Here is an 18,264-nt window from a genome sequence, read left to right on the forward strand (position 1 = left end):
CCACCCTTTGCCTTCAAAACAGCATCAGTTCTTCTAAGTATACTTGCACACAGTTTTTGAAGGAACTCGGCAGGTAGGTTGTTCCAAACATCTTGGAGAACTAACCACAGATGTCCTGTGGATGTAGGCTGCCTCAGATCCTTCTGTCTCTTCATGTAACCTCAGAGAGACTTGATGATGTTGAGATCAGGGCTCTGTGGGGGCCAAACCATCACTTCCAGGACTCCTTGTTCTTCTTTATGGTGAAGAGAGTTCTTAATGACATTGGCTGTACGTTTGGGGTTGTTGTCCTGCTGCAGAATAAATTTGGGGCCAATCACATGCCTCCCTGATGGTATGGCATGATGGATAAGGATCTGCCTGATGACACCATTGATCCTGACCAAATCTTCAACTCCATTTGCAGAAATGCAGCCCCAAACTTGCAAAGAACCTCCACCATGCTTCACTGTTGCCTGCTGACACTCATTATTTTACTGCTCTCCAGCCCTTCAGTGAACAAACTGCCTCTTGCCACAGCCAAATATTTCAAATTTTGACTCATCTGTCCAGAGCACCTGCTGACATTTTTCTGCATCCCAGCTCCTATGTTTTTGTAGACAGTTGAGTGGCTTAGCCTTGTTTCCATGTCGGACGTATGGCTTTTTGGCCACAATTCTTCCACAAAGACCACTTATAGCCAGACTTCTCCGGATAGTAGATGGGTGTACCTGGGTCCCATTGGTTTCCACCAGTTCTGTGCTGATGGCACTGCTGGACATCTTCCGATGTCGAAGGGAAGTAAGCATGATGTGTCTTCCATCTGCTGCGTTAAGTTTCCTTGGCCGACCACTGCATCTATGGTCCTCAGCTTTGCCCATTTCTTTGTGTTTCTTTAAAAGAGCTTGAACAGCACATCTTGAAACCCTAGTCTGCTTTGAAATGTTTGCCTGGGAGAGACCTTGCTGATGCAGTATAACTACCTCATGTCTTGTTACTGTGCTCAGTCTTGCCATGGTGTATGACCTGTGACATGAAACTGTCTTCCACAACCTCACCTTAGTAGCAGAGTTTGGCTGTTCCATTGCCAGTTTTAAGCTGTTTCTGTTTCAGTTAATGACTGTGTTTCAACCTACGTATGAAATTGATGATCCTTAGCACCTGCTTGGTATAATTGGTTAATCATACACCTGACTCTAATCCTACAAGATCCCTGACTTTGTGCAAGTGTACAAAGTGTGCAAGTGTAAGAACTATGCTGGTTTGAAGCCAAAGGGTAGTCACACCAAATATTGATTTGATTTAGATTTTTCTTCTGTTCGCTCACTTTGCTTTTGCTCTTTGTAATTTGCTCTTGCATTTTGTAAATTGATAAACATAAACAATTACAATTTATATTTTTGAAAGGATTCTTACTTTACAGCATTTTTTTACACCTGCCTAAAACTTTTGCATGGTACTGTATACAGTGGGGCAAAAAAGTATTTAGTCAGCCACCAATTGTGCAAGTTCTCCCACTTAAAAAGATGAGAGAGGCAGGTAATTTTCATCATAGGTATACCTCAACTATGAGAGACAAAATGGGGAAAAAAATCCAGAAAATCACATTGTCTGATTTTTAAAGAATTTATTTGCAAATCATAGTGGAAAATAAGTATTTGGTCAATATCAAAAGTTCATCTCAATACTTTGTTATATATCCTTTGTTGGCAATGATAGAGGTCAAATGTTTTCTGTAAGTCTTCACAAGGTTTTCACACACTGTTGCTGGTATTTTGACCTATTCCTCCATGCAGATCTCCGCTAGAGCAGTGATGTTTTGGGGCTGTCACTGGGCAACACGGACTTTCAACTCCCTCCAAAGGTTTTCCATGCGATTGAGACCTGGAGACTGGCTAGGCCACTCCAGGACCTTGAAATGCTTCTTACAAAGCCACTCCTTCATTGCCCGGGCAGTGTGTTTGGGATCATTGTTATGCTGAAAGACCCAGCCACGTTTCATCTTCAATGCCCTTGCTGATGGAAGGAGGTGTTCACTCAAAATCTCACGATACATGGCCCCATTCATTCTTTCCTTTACACGGATCAGTCGTCCTGGTCCCTTTGCAGAAAAACAGCCCCAAAGCATGATGTTTCCACCCCCATGCTTCACAGTAGGTATGGTGTTCTTTGGATGCAACTCAGCATTCTCTCTCCTCCAAACACAACAAGTTGAGTTTAGACCAAAACGTTCTACTTTGGTTTCATCTGACCATATGACATTCTCCCAGTCCTCTTCTGGATCATCCAGATGCTCTCTAGCAAACTTCAGATGGGCCCGGACATGTACTGCCTTAAGCAGGGGGACACATCTGGCACTGCAGGATTTGAGTCCCTGGCATAGTGTGTTACTGATGGTAGCCTTTGTTACTCTGGTCCCAGCTCTCTGCAGGTCATTCACTAGGTTCCCCCGTGTGGTTCTGGGATTTTTGCTCACCATTCTTGTGATCATTTTGACCCCACAGGGTGAGATCTTGCATGGAGCCCCAGATCGAGGGAGATTATCAGTGGTCTTGTATGTCTTCCATTTTCTAATTATTGCTCCCACAGTTGATGTCTTCACACCAAGCTGCTTGCCTATTGCAGATTCAGTCTTCCCAGCCTGGTGCAGGTCTACAATTTTGTTTCTGGTGTCCTTCGACAGCTCTTTGGTCTTGGCCATAGTGGAGTTTGGAGTGTGACTGTTTGAGGTTGTGGACAGGTGTCTTTTATACTGATAACAAGGTCAAACAGGTGCCATTACTACAGGTAACGAGTGGAGGACAGAGGAGCCTCTTAAAGAAGTAGTTACAGGTCTGTGAAAGCCAGACATCTTGCTTGTTTGTAGGTAACCAAATACTTATTTTCCACCATGATTTGCAAATAAATTCTTTAAAAATCAGACAATGTGATTTTCTGGATTTGTTTTCTCATTTTGTCTCTCATAGTTGAGGTATACCTATGATGAAAATTACAGGCCTCTCTCATCTTTTTAAGTGGGAGAACTTGCACAATTGGTGGCTGACTAAATAGTTTTTTGCCCCACTATATGTGGGTGTATGTGTATACACGTACAAACAAACATATAGAACATTTGTATGACAGCAATTGCAAATTTTCTGGGTTAAGCAACAAGAAGTTACAGTGAGTATAACTGTGGTACTTATAATTAATTAGGTTTCAAGTGATCTGCACGCTACATTATTTGTGGTTGAAAATTTCTAGGTAGCTCATAAGAATCAATAAAAACATGGCTAAAAACAAAAGTACCCTTCCCTCAGGTGCCAAACCATACATCCTCCCAGCTCAACCTCCCATCCTAACCCAATGCTTGGGGGAAGAGCCAGCTCTTCCTAGTTCTCAGGAAGGCTAAAAGGTTGGGGATCCCTTGGGTGTCAGGTAGGAGGCTGTTCCAAATGGCTGGGGTGACCACCAAGAAGGTGTACCTCCAAGGTCTCATCAGGTTGCAACATTTAGGGAAGGGGATCTGGAACACGCCCACCCTACCTAACCTAGTAGGACAGGCAGATACCCTCAGGAAATGATGGGCCTGCAAGTAACATGGCCCTGTGCTATGTAGGGCTTTAAAGGTGATAACCAGCACCTTGAGTTGCATCTAGAAAACAACTAGAAGCCAGTGCAGCTCATGCAGTAGTGGTGTTACTTGGGTGAACCTCTGGGCACCCAAAACTGCATGTGCCACTGCATTCTGAACCAGTTGCAGCAGTCCAAATGGGAGGTGACTAAGGCATGGAGTTATAGGTTAGATGAGGAAAACTTACAAGTTCTCAGCCTCATTTTCTAAGAAACCTAAATCTAAGTTATTTAAAGATAAGAGTGTGAATAATTATTTAATGAATTCAAGCACAGAATTAAAATATATTCTACAAAATTAATATACATATAATTTACATATATATATGTATGTATGTATGTGTGTGTGTGTGTATATATATATATATATATATATATATACACACACACACACACACACACACACATATACATACATATACTCACACAGATTATCTTAAATCTCACATTTATTCTAAATCTTATCTATATCTAAATGTAAGCTGCTCAGAGTCTCATTGTGGTAGCACAGATATATTTTAATAAATTAATAAATGAAAAATTACAATGTGAGCTAATTTACTATTCTAATAAATGATGCAACAAATCAGATACATGCAGTGGATCTGGCAGAAGCAGATTTCCCATTCTGCCTTCCACACAAGCAATAAACACACTGTAAAAGATTTGGTTGAATTGCAAGCTGCATCATAAAATTAGAAAAACATGAGGATTTGGTGTATTTGTATTTATTTGTATTCTTGCCCAAATATGAACTAGATAAGTTTGCATTAAAATGCAAATTGAACTTGAATCTTGCCTCTTCATCCATTGGTTACAGAAGGATGAGGACCACATGGATATTTTCCATCACAGAGAAGAACATGAAAGAGGAATCAGTGCATTGGTACTAGTGATCTTCAGTATACACAAGCAACTTCATGGACTCTGATTTATTACTGATGTACTGATTATCCCAGAAATGTGCTCTAGGAGTTAAATGTCAAGGGATGGTTTCTTCCCATTGAAAACAATGGGGTTATGAAAGGCAAATGAGTCTTTTCTTGTGCACCTTGATGACCGTAAGGCAACAGGGTTTATCTAACTACTGTTAGTAAAAGATGAGTGAAGCAGATTCAGAAGACTGCTATAGCTATAGAAGCTTTTTACACATGGTACCACCATGCTTGCAATCTAGAGGTGGTATCTAACTGATTTATACTTACAAATCCAGTTAAACCAATCCAATCCAAATGAACAACTTTTTGATATAGGACTAACAGCAATGAATATAAAAAAATAATATAGATTGTTCCTCAAATGTCTGAGTTAGCTTTCTATAAGAATGTTTTATCAGAGTTACAGCTAACCATTATGTAAAAGTGTATTTCTTTATGTCTAGCTATTCTGCAAAAAGAGATATTCATTATGGGAATGCCTTGCCTATATTTGTAATTCATTTCTATCCTAGCAGATGACAGCAGCTAGCTAGCTATCTTGGCTATCCTCAAAAACAAAACAAAACAAAACACAACTAAGCAGAATTAGGCCTGACTTGTATTTGGATGGAAGAGCACCAGGACAAGCCATATCTGTAGACTAGGTTGAGATGTTGGGGTTAAAAAAATGGTCTTGGAAGAAAGCAATGGCAAGCTACATCCATATTGTTGCTGCCAAGAAAATTACATAGACATGCCCATGGAGTCACCAGATGTCAAAATATTGGGTGTGTGTGTTTATTTTATATGTATATTATTTATGATTAAGTTGCATTATTATATATGCTTATGAGGATGTAAATTATATTAAACTCATTGGGATTATTTCCAGATTGACATATACAGGAATGTGTGCTAAGATAATTTTATATTTTTATTATATTGGTTAACTAATCTTTACTTACTCTTTATCTTTTCACATTAGTAAAATAGTTTTATTACTTTAGCATGAAATGGCTTAGGACTCAATGAAATGAACTGGTTGATTATGATGATGATGTTTTACAGGAAAAGAGAAAGAGAGACATATTAAGATTCTGTAAATACTGAAATATCTTGGGCATTCAGATATCCAGATAAATTCAAACTACAAAAGTGTACAGTTTTATCTAGTAATGAATGTAACTACATGTTACCATTCTACATATTCTATAAAGAAAAGAAGAAACACAGGGGAAAAAAAAGAGACACAATAATAAACTCATTTCATCATATTCACTGAGAACAGTTTGATTGGCTCATTTTGTTTTAGAAATGACACAATTCTATTAATCTATATTTAGCTATCAGTTTACATTTTCTAGTGACATGTAAATTCCCCCCAATGCATCCGTGTAATAAGCCTGCTCTCAGCCATGGGCTCTCATTGGCTCTCTACATATCTATTCAACTAGCAGTTATCCCAATAAAATAATTTGTATTCATCTTCCTGATTAACAGTTGAATGTAGGTGTTTGTGTATATTTTGATAGGAAAGTTCTTATAAAATCTGTTCTTTCAGCCTTCTGGAAGGCTGTGAAGACCTGGCTTTTCCTCCAAGCATTCATCTAGGATGGGGATAAATCAGGAAGTCCACAGTATGAGTGGTCTGATGCCTGGTGTCAAGGGTCTGATTTGTTTTAACATTGTTATTTTTATCAATTGCTGTGAGCTGCCTAATATCACTGTATGAGATAGGCAGCCCTATAAAATCTATAAAAGAATGAAGGAGGGAAGGAAGGAGGATATAGAATGGCAAAGGAGGATTTTTCAAGACACCCAGAAGGACTGTGGAAAGAAGCTTGGAAATGACTGGAAACTTAAAAGGCTAACATGGAACTGTTAGTTTGGCTAATGATCCTAAAAGGATTAGGCATGGTTTGCACTACTGAAGGGTCATTAGCTTCTGAGTGGTCCAAAGTCCATAAAGCACTTAGGGATGTGATTCAAGGGAAGAGTACTGAAGAAGAGATCAGGAGCAAGATCTTATCTATTGATCACAGAGGACCCTATGAGGTTGAAGAAAAGTCTGACTTCTCAAAGCATTACTAGTTAGTTCAAGATCAGCTGTCAGTTCATCTGATTTAACTAGAAAAGCAGAAAATCTTGCAACTAAGACTGTAAACTTTTAATAGCTCTAGAAGTATGAATGGTAGGTAAGAATAAAATAATTTGCATACACATGCATGCTTAGAGTTGGAGTTAAAAAAATGTTCTCAGTTGTATTTATGAAATCCTATCTTACCAGAAGGTGAAAAAAACCTTGTTTGCATTTGTATACAGAGCAATTAGAAGCAGTAAATCAAAACTGTAAGCTCAATTAAACTATTTCTGTTATGTATTTTATCAGTACTGTAGTTTCAATAAAAGGGGGAAGGTTTTATATTCTCTTTCAATCAAAACATTTGCACCCTTAAACAACAAATTGTGCAAAATCTCTCTCTGGTTAGCAATATCTTAAATATTTTGTATTGCTTTTGAACATAGGAAACCCACTATATCCTGGAAATCATAATCATAAAATATAAATAAAAATTATTAACTGTCATAAACTTCTTATATTGCAGATATATAAAAGTACAGTTCAATTGTCAGTTTCATTGTGTCAGTTTCATTGTGTCAACTGCAAATTCATTGTGTCAATCCTTAGGTAAAGATACCATATTTTCAGCTCTACTCTGACTACATACTTAAGTATATGAGTAGTGGGAATGACTTCTGTCCCCTCCATAATCATGCTGATGCTTTTTAATTATCAGAGACAACCGTGATAAGGATCCTGCACTACTATAGCCCTAGGAGGCAATATGGAAAGACCTTCCTTCTGCAAACATCTTCACCTGTATTGATGAATGCCTTTGCTTATGAAATGTCACCACCATGACTTCAGAGGTGGCCAGGGCTCATCCCCTCAGGTAGCATAGTGAGATGTATACTTGGCTCCATCTTTACTAGCTTTTAAATGAACCCTAAAACATTTATATTTCTTGTAATTAAAGTATTTATATTTATATTCTTAGTTTTTTACCTTTTAGATAGATAGATAGATAGATAGATAGATAGATAGATAGATAGATAGATAGATACAATTGTAGTTTTTTTTAGCAAACAATTGCTTAAAGTTGTTTAATTCTTAAATTATCTTTTATCTCACTTTGGATTGTTTTAATGGTAGCAAAGTGAGATAGTAATAAATAAATGAGAGAGATGTTGGAAAGAAAGTGTACAAGCCATACTGTTATTTCCATATATGTACAGGTATAAGAATGAAAATTCAGAAAGGATTACTTTCTGTGCAGCTTTTCTAGGTTTCACACACAGACACACATAGAACAAATCTATACTGAAAAATTCTGATTTGGGGTTTGATATAAATATAATGATGGACTACATCCATAGTAATAATAATAGTAAGATTAGTCAGACAGTACATACTCTATTAAGGAGAATAATATTTATATCAAATAATATATAGTTGGTGCTGTAGTTGGCATTGCTTACCCTGACCCTAAAAGATACTTTGAATAATTTCAACTTTAGTTCTTAAAATATATTCTTCCACTTTTTTTTCATCAATAGACAGTATACCAAGGCATATAAAAGGAAGACAAGAAAAAGCTGACATATCAAACTTCTGAACTGACTGTTGTTAGAAGTGATGATATATTTGAAAAATGATAATGGACCAATTCAAACATTACACGGGATATGTGGCAGTCTCTCCGTATAATATCTGCCACATTTTAAAGATAGTAAGAGGATGGAGTGGCATAAGCACATGTAAATTTTCATGCTGATAGCAAGGAGAAAGTCTTTGTCACAATCTGCATGGCGGTCACCTTTCAGTTAGACAGCCAGTCTGGGGCCACAATACAGGACTAATTCTGATGTCATGAACTTGAAATAATCTCTCAGTTATATATAATGGCTAAAAACCAACATATAGTTAAATAAGCTTAAACTCAGTAGAGTGCTTAATTCTGTGTGAGACTATGCTCTGTCAGAAAAAAAGAATTATGAATTTAGTTCATCTAACCTAAATCTATGATTTGTAAAAAAAAGGAAAAAGGAAAATTGATCAAGATAAATGTAGTTTTATTTCTTAAAGGACACTGATATAGGAAACATATTTCTTCTTGAAACATGCATAAAATGGTAAGTAAATCGTAGATAGTGAAAAGATTAAGATAGCTCTGCTAATTTGTTGTTATTTGTGGTAATTGCTTTTTAAAATTATTTTCTTATTACATTCATGAACATATTTATCACTTCAACAGCTGACAAATTGTCCGCTTTTTCTATTAACTAGGACGTTCTAGAATTAGAGTGTCAGGTTTTAGAATAGCAGATGATAAATTTGTGCATAATTTGCCTTTCTTATAAAAATTGTTCTATTTAAATACAGGGTTATTTTACAAACCTCCTGACATGTCATATTATTTTCATTATATAGTAGTATAATATTTCTGCATTAATAATATGGTAACGTTACATCCAATCTCTATATTTTAATATACTCATTAGCAAGGCTACAAACATCTACATTTTATTACATAAATGAACCCTGAGATTAAGAATAAATTGTGAGATGTATATGTATGTACATGATCTGAACCAATGAACTGTGGCCTGGAATGATGTCACACAATGTGCAGCATTAAGTGGAAGGTTAAACCTACTTGCATCTCGGTTCATTAAACGCAGTTAAAGTGCAAATTCCCTCATTCTGACAGTAGTAATCACAAGGGTTCACTTTCTGGTCACAGCGCTGATTTTTAAACCCCACAGAGCATCTGCAGAATTTCAGTAAAATACAGCTAAATAAATAAATATTCTCCCCCCTTTTTTTTTTTGCTGAAGATCTTTTAAATGCAAATACATAGCTGATAAAATGAACAATAAGCAAATATGCTCCACTTAATCATGGGGAGTCCAAACTATAACTATTCATTAAATTAGCTATGGGTGGAAACCAAGCTAATGTGGGTGCAATCCTGTCAAACATAGAACTGGCACAGGACTCAACAGAATCGTTGTTCCCTCTTCCAGTGTGGCAGACAGCAAGCAGGCACTTTGAAGTTCCTGATAATTGTTGGCCAGGAGAGATTAAGGTCTATCTCTAGCCTTCTAATACCCTTTGTTGAATGTTTCCTAAATTCTGAACTTGATCCAGTTTTCTAACCAATTGGGTACACTGATCTCCCATACTTGATAATGCCCCAATTTATCAGGTGATTATCCAAGACAAAGGAGGGAAGCTAATAATTCCATATGCAGTCACTGCACCCATATTAGAATTATGGATCCTGCCCAATGAAGGCAAATATAAACTGTTCCCATTAAAACACATTTTGCATTCCTTAGTTCTAGAACAATTTGTAATAAACCCACTTGCTTCAGCTATGAGAAATTTGGGAGAATATAATTACATCCAAATATCTGACAATCTTTTCTTATAACAGAATGATTATAGACTCTTTTAATGAGCACTCCAAGGACAATCAAATTGAAATGTTTCAGCATACATTAAAATTAGGATACTCATTTTAGGCTTAGTATATGGTTGCTTTGATATCATACAGAACCATTTACAAGAGTGAAATGTACCTTTATAATTACCAAGATGCAACTACAATATACATTTAAAGGACTACATGTCAAAAGATCATTGTATGGACAACTGTGATTTAAGAATTAATTTTAAAGTTTGGGTTTAAAAGGCTGTCTTAAAAATGTAATTATAATATTACTGCAACATTGCAAATGTTATTCATAAATATATTCATAAAATATATATTTTTATTTATATTTGAACAACATATATTTCTACACCTTTCAGTAATGCTATCTATATAATAATTAGAATAGGTACAAATAGAAGCCATTCTCCTATCCTTGTCAATGACAACTGTCAAAACTAAAACCAAACCTGGACCAAGATTTCATTATCATGCCATCACTTTGAAAGAAGAAATATATACTGGCAAAGTGGCATTAGGAACTGGGTGTATATAAAGATGCCCAAATTACTGTCAGAATATTTCAGCATACTCACAGACAGACAGGTATATTTGTCTCTATATCCAACTGGCAGGTAGCACCATTGTAGCAATAGCCATCACATAATTGGCAGCTGGATGCAATTTTTCCATTTGTGCAGCTATGATTTGTGGGAGGAAAACATGTCATTGTTAACCATGCCACTACTGATGAATGGGGTGCATCAGTCACTCTATTTTTTTTTAATAGCTTGTTAAATTATTTTCCTCGGTTAATGAAGAAAGCTATTACAAACTGCTCAGCTTAACATAGCATGGTTACTCAATCAATTATATGTTTGTTATATTCAACAAAGAGAGTTCAATTATGTTTGCTATGTTCAATGAACTATGCAGGAAGATCAGAGGCCTTGACTTGGGGAGTAGCTGTTCTAGTAGATGTTGGCAATTTCATTGTTCACTTACTAGGTGAGTGATACTAGTGACCAGAAAACAATGGCTTTACTTACTGTTAATATCTTGACTACTTAAAAGCATGTGTATTTACATAAAGCAAGATCTACTGTACATCTAATAATTATGACATTATTAGCAAGGGAGTGGAAGTATGAATGATTTCCATCTCTGTTTCTTTGTTCTCATGCCCTACTGTGGTCATGCCCAGTGATTGCTTGATAACACAGAAATAATGAAAAATATATTATACAGAAGATGTAGTGATCTTCATATGCTGTACAGTAGCTAGTAAGGGGCAAAGATTCTTCTAAAATTTGAAGATAATATCATTATCTCATATTTAAAAGGCTGATATGGTTTATTAGTTTTATTGACACAAATCTTGCATTCACACACATTTCCTAGAAATGACATTACAGTTTCATTCCTGGTAGATATCTTAATGAATTCAAGGAGCAAGGTGTACCACATTGTAAATAATGTTATTGTATGTACATGTGTTTTGGAACTACCATTTTGATTTTCTCTACCCTTTTGGTTTTCCTTTGAATGAAAAGCAGCATATACATATTTTAATTAATTTTTCATGAAAGGTGAAACATAAATATTTTAATATATAAATTAATTACCATGGGATAAGTCAACTAGAATTAATCTGGGACATCTACAAACTGGAAAATGTATAATTAAAAATACATAATTAAAATATTTTCCCACAATAGTAAGTCTACGCACATGTCTTTACAACAGCCCAGATGGCTACTGCATATTATACATTAAGGCATACTATGTCATAGAGCACCCAACATTCTCCATCTGATTTCATTAAATCTACTAAATTAATTGTAGATATGAAATGGATTGTTGATTAATGGATATATAAACCTTTCTCTTCATTTGCTGCAATATTTCCTATAAGGTAGCCTAATTTTCATTTATATACAAGTCTAAATAATAGTTCATTTTATATGTTTTAAAATAATTTCCTTCTAACTAATATCAGCTCAGCTTAATGTTCAGGTACTTGCAGATAATGCAACTACTTGATCTATCAACAACTATATTGACTTCCACCATTCTAGTATATTTTAATACCCTGTGCATATATTGAAAGTATACATTTCTAGCTATTCAATTATTTGATTTATCCCAACTTTAACTTACTTGCACATTATGTCATCATTTTTCTTGTCTATGATGCATTGACCTCCATGACATTTTACACATTTGTCTACTTCACATTTTGAACCTTCATATTGTAGAGGACAGAAACATTCCACACTGCCATCATCAGCAATGATGCAGGATTCAGAATTAACACAATAATGGTGGCATATATCTGCAATGAATACACACACACACACGACTTGTAATAAAAATTATCCTCTTTTAAATCAAGACACATTAATAATTTCATTGAATCAGTAACTATTCTAATAAATTATCAAGCAATAAAAATAAATTTTATTTATGGAATACATATATAAATAGCTGAACAGATACACATACGCATTTATATTTGTTGATTTCAAAGGTATAATCCAATAGAACAATGAACATATGTACAAAATGAGACAAAAAAAATCTCAAAATAATTTTTAAAAAGACACTTTTCTCAAATCACAAGTCCCTTCATAGATTTTTCTTTGAATATTTGCCTTCAATTATTTTCTCCTTCATCTTCGCTAGACACCCTAGAATGATGTCTAGTCTAAGACATGTGGAGAATACAAAATGATGACCTGACTACCCACACAATTCTTATTCTTGTTTTCATGCAATAACAAGGGGAGGGGAGGGAGGGAGGGAAAGAAGGAAGGAAGAAAGGATCTTTTTACAGACAATGGCAATTTCCTTTTACAGGCATTGGTGAACCACTCCTGGAAATCTGAGAACAAAATGAAAAGTTCCTCCCAGTTTTGTAACACAGTTCTCTGTAGTGGCTCAGAACATGTGTTATAAACTGCAGTTTTCTCAAAACGTTAACATGTCTATCTTGTCACTGTTACTTCTTAATTTTAGCTCAGGAGTCCCTTTACAGGACAATATTGCCAGACTATATATTTTCCCCTTAATCTGTATGTCTGTCTGTGCATGATTTATGCAATCTATTATTTTCAAAATTCCAAGTACACTGAATTTAGGATCCATGTAGTTTATTTAATCCTGAGAACAGAATCACCACCAGTGTGGGATTTTTTGTTTTTCAGATTAATTATATTTAATAGCTTCCCAAATGGAATTATGATCAGTTGATTTCAGTAAAACCAAATTTACAATGTAGGTGAATCTTTTTGCTGGTCTCATTATTAAATGCGTTATTATAATACTTTTTATATTAGAGCCTTCCAGGGTCTTCTACATATTCAAATTTTATAGTGTTAATAAGTAATTTCCATCCTGACATTTTAGTTCATTTTTCACATCAAATAGATGGCTGTTTAAAAGTACAATACCATGACATAAGACAATTCTTGAATTTGGTACTGACTTGGTGCTGAAAAAGAAAAGCAAGTGCACCATGGCTCCTATAAATGTAACAGGAATCTATCTTATATGTAAATGTATAAACACTTGAGAGTTCATTAAGCGAAAATATGTATCAAATGAAAACCTGAATTGATAGGAACAATCAATTGGATCCATATAGGCTAAAATGTGGCCCTTCAGAAAACTAACTTTGGCTATGTTATGGATTGGTCTGATGATTCAGACTCTGAATTGAGGAGCAGAGCTTGACAGTTTCTGACCTTCCAATTCAGGAGCTGCCAAGCTCCTAGATATCTGCAGATGAGGCTCAAAAAGAGCAGCACCTGTTGGAGGATGACCCTTCATGTTGGGAGAAATCAGGCACCTGTCATGGATGCTGGATGCACAGCAGCAGGCTGACTCACATGATGGAGAGCCTGAGCAGGAAAAGATCCTCAGACCTTGCACATGATCGCAGAAAGATCAAGTGAGTTGAGCAGAGTTCTTCCTTGAGGCTCCTTGAAAGAAAGAGGCCTGACTCAGGAAGATAGACACACCTGAGTCACTGCTATAAAAAGGGCCTTGGAAGTGACACTTCTATTGGTGTGAAGAAATGTAGATCTGGAGTTGGGAATGAGGAAAGAGTGAGTGAGCCATTAAGGGGACTTTCAGAAAATCTTATTCAGTTCTGAGAAAGTGGACAATGTGAGAAAGTAAGTAAAAATGACATTGCTTTGATTTTGTTTGGTATAACATGCAGCAGAGAGAAACTCTGACAGGCTTTCAAGATTCTGCTTTCTACCCTTCAACAATAGAGCGCGCTCCTGAAATCCCTGTCATGGCTATTTCTTGACCTGGTTTACCTCAAAAAGCTGACAGTTTGCAAACAACTTTTCAGCCTCAGACCTGACTTCCTGAATATATGTATGGCTTCTGATTTCCTGGCTGGGGCCTGGGACAAGACTCCCCTCAGCTCTGATTCTTAGATCTTGGATTTGTCTGAATGGAACTTCAGGTTCTGAAGTATACTTTTTTTTTCCTGAACTATCACATTCCTGCACAGTGGTGAGATTTATGCTTGTTATAGAGAAATCAGATTTAAGTCTGAACTCTTGTACTTATAATTCCTGGCACTGGACAGTCTAGCAGCCATAGAAGTGGACAGTCTGGCAGGTGCAAACCTGAATGTTAAATGCTCTGGCTTCCAACGTCCAGAATTCTATGGCTGGGCTCTATAGGGACTAAGGCTTTAAATAAATTGGGAGTAATAGGTGCTGCAATAGTATTTAGAAGGCTGAAGAAGGCACGCAAGTGGAAGATGACTGGGGAGAGTTATTCTGTAATCTTAACTTCACTAAAACGACCAGAGGGGGGGAAGAATGATTGAACTTCATCTTCCCGAAGGATCTAAGTGCATCCAAGTTTTCTGTGGAGAGAAAAGGCAAGCTTTCTATGTCTGTGCACGTTAACGTTTGTCTTAAGCTTATTATACATGTACAGTATAAGTAGACAAATGTGGATATATAAGAACACTGCCACTTCTCCAAACTGTATTAGTGAAGATGGGACTGTAATACATCAGATGAGGAGCACCGTGTCAGTGACAGTCATATTTTGTTTTTCTCAGAATGGGGATATATTACAGATGCTCCATCTTACATCTTACTTTCTGAAATGGCTTTACATTTACGTGCAATTCTTTCCTATTTTAGGTTGTTGTTTTTTTTTAAATACCCCTCCCTTTTCCTTGCCTGTAATTTTAATAGCATTTTTCATTAATGTTTAACAGAAAACCTGCTGAACTCAAAAGCAAAGTAACCTTTTTCTGAAAACTGAGGGTCTATATTTCTATACTTATGTGTTATAGTCTTAAGAAATAGGCTATGAGCCACTGATTACCGCCAAGAACATTCATATAATTACTTTTAAAGTAGTCACTATGAAATTGCACAACTACTTGTGTGCCCCAAGAGATCATAATAGCAGTTTAATAAAATACCAGATGTCCATAAATTCTTTATAGACATTTTGATCATCCTGGTATCTGATATCACTTTAAGAAATCATAAATGGAGCTCTGATCTTATGGGTATACAAGTGCTGCCACTGCATTTCAAAGAAGTGCTTTATCTTCACTTTTCCCTTATATAAAATGTAAATATACAGCAGAAAAGAAGAATTTTTTTTTTTACATTTATGTATCATTTTGTTATTGAAACTTCCTTCCCTTCCCTTCTCTGATTTGATTTTTTTTTTTTTTTTGCACTGGATTAAGAAGAGCAATAGCAGTTATCAGAATTCATGGTGAAGAAGAACAGGCTTCTGCCCATTTTTTAACATGGAAATGAAAGTAGGGTAAGTCAGGAGAAATGTAAAAGTGAGTTATATGCAATGGGCATGGGTTACTTAAGAAGTATGAATGTGGAAACAAGAGTGAAAGTGTTAGACTAGTGTGTGCACACTGTCATATAAGCAAAAAATACTATCTCATAAATAATATTGTTTTATAATGCATTGTTCAGTTTTGTCAGTAGATGGCAGCTTTAAAGGTTATATGCCGTATTTTTACTTTTTTTTTTCTCCTATGAACCTGTGCACTCTGGGAAATGATCTGATGTTATATCCTCTTCCTTCTCTGTGTTGTATGAAAAATAAAGTATCAGCCATGCTTGCAGTACCTCTCTGATTGGAAGTGTCCTGACTGAAGCAACTTCTCCAGATTATCAACATGCTCTGATAACAGAAAGAATGTATACAAATTGAATACAACAATATGACCAATATGATGGGTTGATCATAAAGAGAATACCAATGAACATGAACTGAAAAACAAATATATAATGGTTGAGTAAATGGGATGAGAGGAAGGGGAAGACTGGGAAAGTACAGTTGGATGAAGTTAATGAGTTCCTCAACATCAGAGCTGGGGGGTTTAAAGAAAAGGCAATGGGAAGGGGCATATAGATGGCAGTGGAAACAAGGATGTTTTGCAGGAACAGAAGGGTATGGAGAGAATAGTGAATGACATTGGTGCAAATTGTATTTAGTCAGATTTTCTTTTCCCTTATCTCCTGCCATTAACATTTCCTTACTTCTTTTTAATGTTTTTCTGTACTTTGCATGATGTTGTGTACCTCAAAAGGCAATGGGGTGATGAGAGAATGCATGTAGGCAGTTTTTCTCTTGCTGGACTGGACTTGCCTACTTTTTCATTCTGGCACTACCTACTTTCTGGAGTGCATCCCAGGTGTGCTGGGTATCCTAACATAGAATGAACAAGAACACACACACACACACACATCTGTGTTTGGAAGCCTTTATTCTTCCCCAGTCAATATATTCTTATGTTTCTGCTTTTGAAAATAATTTGCTCTGGCAAAACACGGCTGATGCATTTGTTCTTGCTACTGGTTTGTTTTCAAGTGTTTGTTTTAGCATTTGGCATTTGGCATTTAAATCCTTCAGAGGATTTAAATGCTATAGTTTGAGATATACTATAACCTGTGTCAACACAGAGATACATTCCCTCAGTGTTACTTGGTGAGATCAAGTCACTCACCACAGGGAGGAAAAGCTTTTAGGGTGGCAGGCAACTTGGGGTGGCCTCCTAAAATAAGTCTAGCAAAACAAATGCAGATGGCTTTTAGAACAGGCAAGACTGCTCAGATGAGAATACATTTGGAACTGCAGTTGAGCTAAGTACTCAAGAAGCTCATTTTGAATCTCTTTGTAATGTTGTTTTATGGTTGTTATTAAGAGCAGACACTATTGCAGTTAACGTTGCAACCATCTTGTATTTTATGAGGTAGATATTACTGCACAAAATAAGCGCCAATAAGATCCTCGGGCAAACCTTTGCTCCCCAGTCTAATCCCTCCTCCCAGGATTTGTCTTTGTAAAAAGAGAAGATAGATACACAGGCAGATGAAAAAGAGAAGGAAATCTATGGATATACTATATAAAGGTTGGTTCTAAAATTTCTGGACTGCTTTAACCAGTAAATGTTTTCTTACTTCTTTTTGAAAGTTATAGAGTCTTTTTTCAATAGAAGTTTCAGGAATTCTAGGAGTTCAAAGTGGGATTTAAAATAAAAGCACTGTATATAAATAATAAATTTAATAAATAAAGAAATATATAAACTATCTCATGGCTGTTCTGTTATTACATTTGATGAAGGGAGCTTTTACTGTGATATCACTCTTAATTATACAGTTTTGTTCTGGATGTTTGTTGCCAAATGATTGTTTTTAAAAATTGAAAAATAACAATTCAATTCTGATTTTTACTAATTATACTCCTTCATTTATTGTTCTATACTTACAATCCTGACATCTGTCTCCTGTATGTTCAGGCTGACATTGACAGTGGGGCTGATTTCCAGCAGTCACAGTACAGGTTCCTCCATTCTGACAAAAATGATCACAGACTGTTTTATTGCAGTTTGGACCTGTAAACCCCAGTGTACAACTGCATGCAGGTCTTCCTACAAGACAAAATGAAATATCTGGTAGGGGAGCTCTACTTATGTACACTTAAAAAAAAAAAAGCATCCTTCTAAGTTATAGAATACAGGTAAATCAATCAGCATCACATGACATCTATAAATATTTTAAACATATATACAGTTAGTCCTAGTTTAGCAACCACAAGTTGGGACGGGCAACTTGATTGTTAAGCAAAGTGGTCACTAAGTGAAACCACAACTGTGCTTATGATCTTACTTCAGTTTTCCTTTGCTTTATAGACCTGTGAAGGTCATAATTGCAGGGATTGGTCGTAAAGTTACTTTTTCA

General features: G+C 36.0%; 1 protein-coding gene across 1 annotated transcript in view; it reads right to left on the reverse strand.

Moving 5' to 3' along the window:
• The window catches only part of LRP1B (LDL receptor related protein 1B), a 715,984-nt gene that overhangs the window by 18,518 nt on the left and 679,202 nt on the right, over window positions 1-18,264 (reverse strand). Inside the window, exons 85-88 of the mRNA XM_088145133.1 lie at window positions 17,793-17,954; window positions 12,167-12,341; window positions 10,603-10,707; window positions 9,227-9,340 (exon numbers count right to left, since the gene is read on the reverse strand). Of these exons, the coding sequence (XP_088001259.1) occupies window positions 9,227-9,340; window positions 10,603-10,707; window positions 12,167-12,341; window positions 17,793-17,954 (556 nt within the window). The remainder of the gene's footprint in view (window positions 1-9,226; window positions 9,341-10,602; window positions 10,708-12,166; window positions 12,342-17,792; window positions 17,955-18,264) is intronic.

The sequence above is a fragment of the Python bivittatus genome, unplaced genomic scaffold (genome assembly GCF_059951505.1).
Source record: "Python bivittatus isolate LINGU-HERP-01145 unplaced genomic scaffold, Pbiv_v1 ctg000480_np1212, whole genome shotgun sequence".
Taxonomy (NCBI): domain Eukaryota; kingdom Metazoa; phylum Chordata; class Lepidosauria; order Squamata; family Pythonidae; genus Python; species Python bivittatus.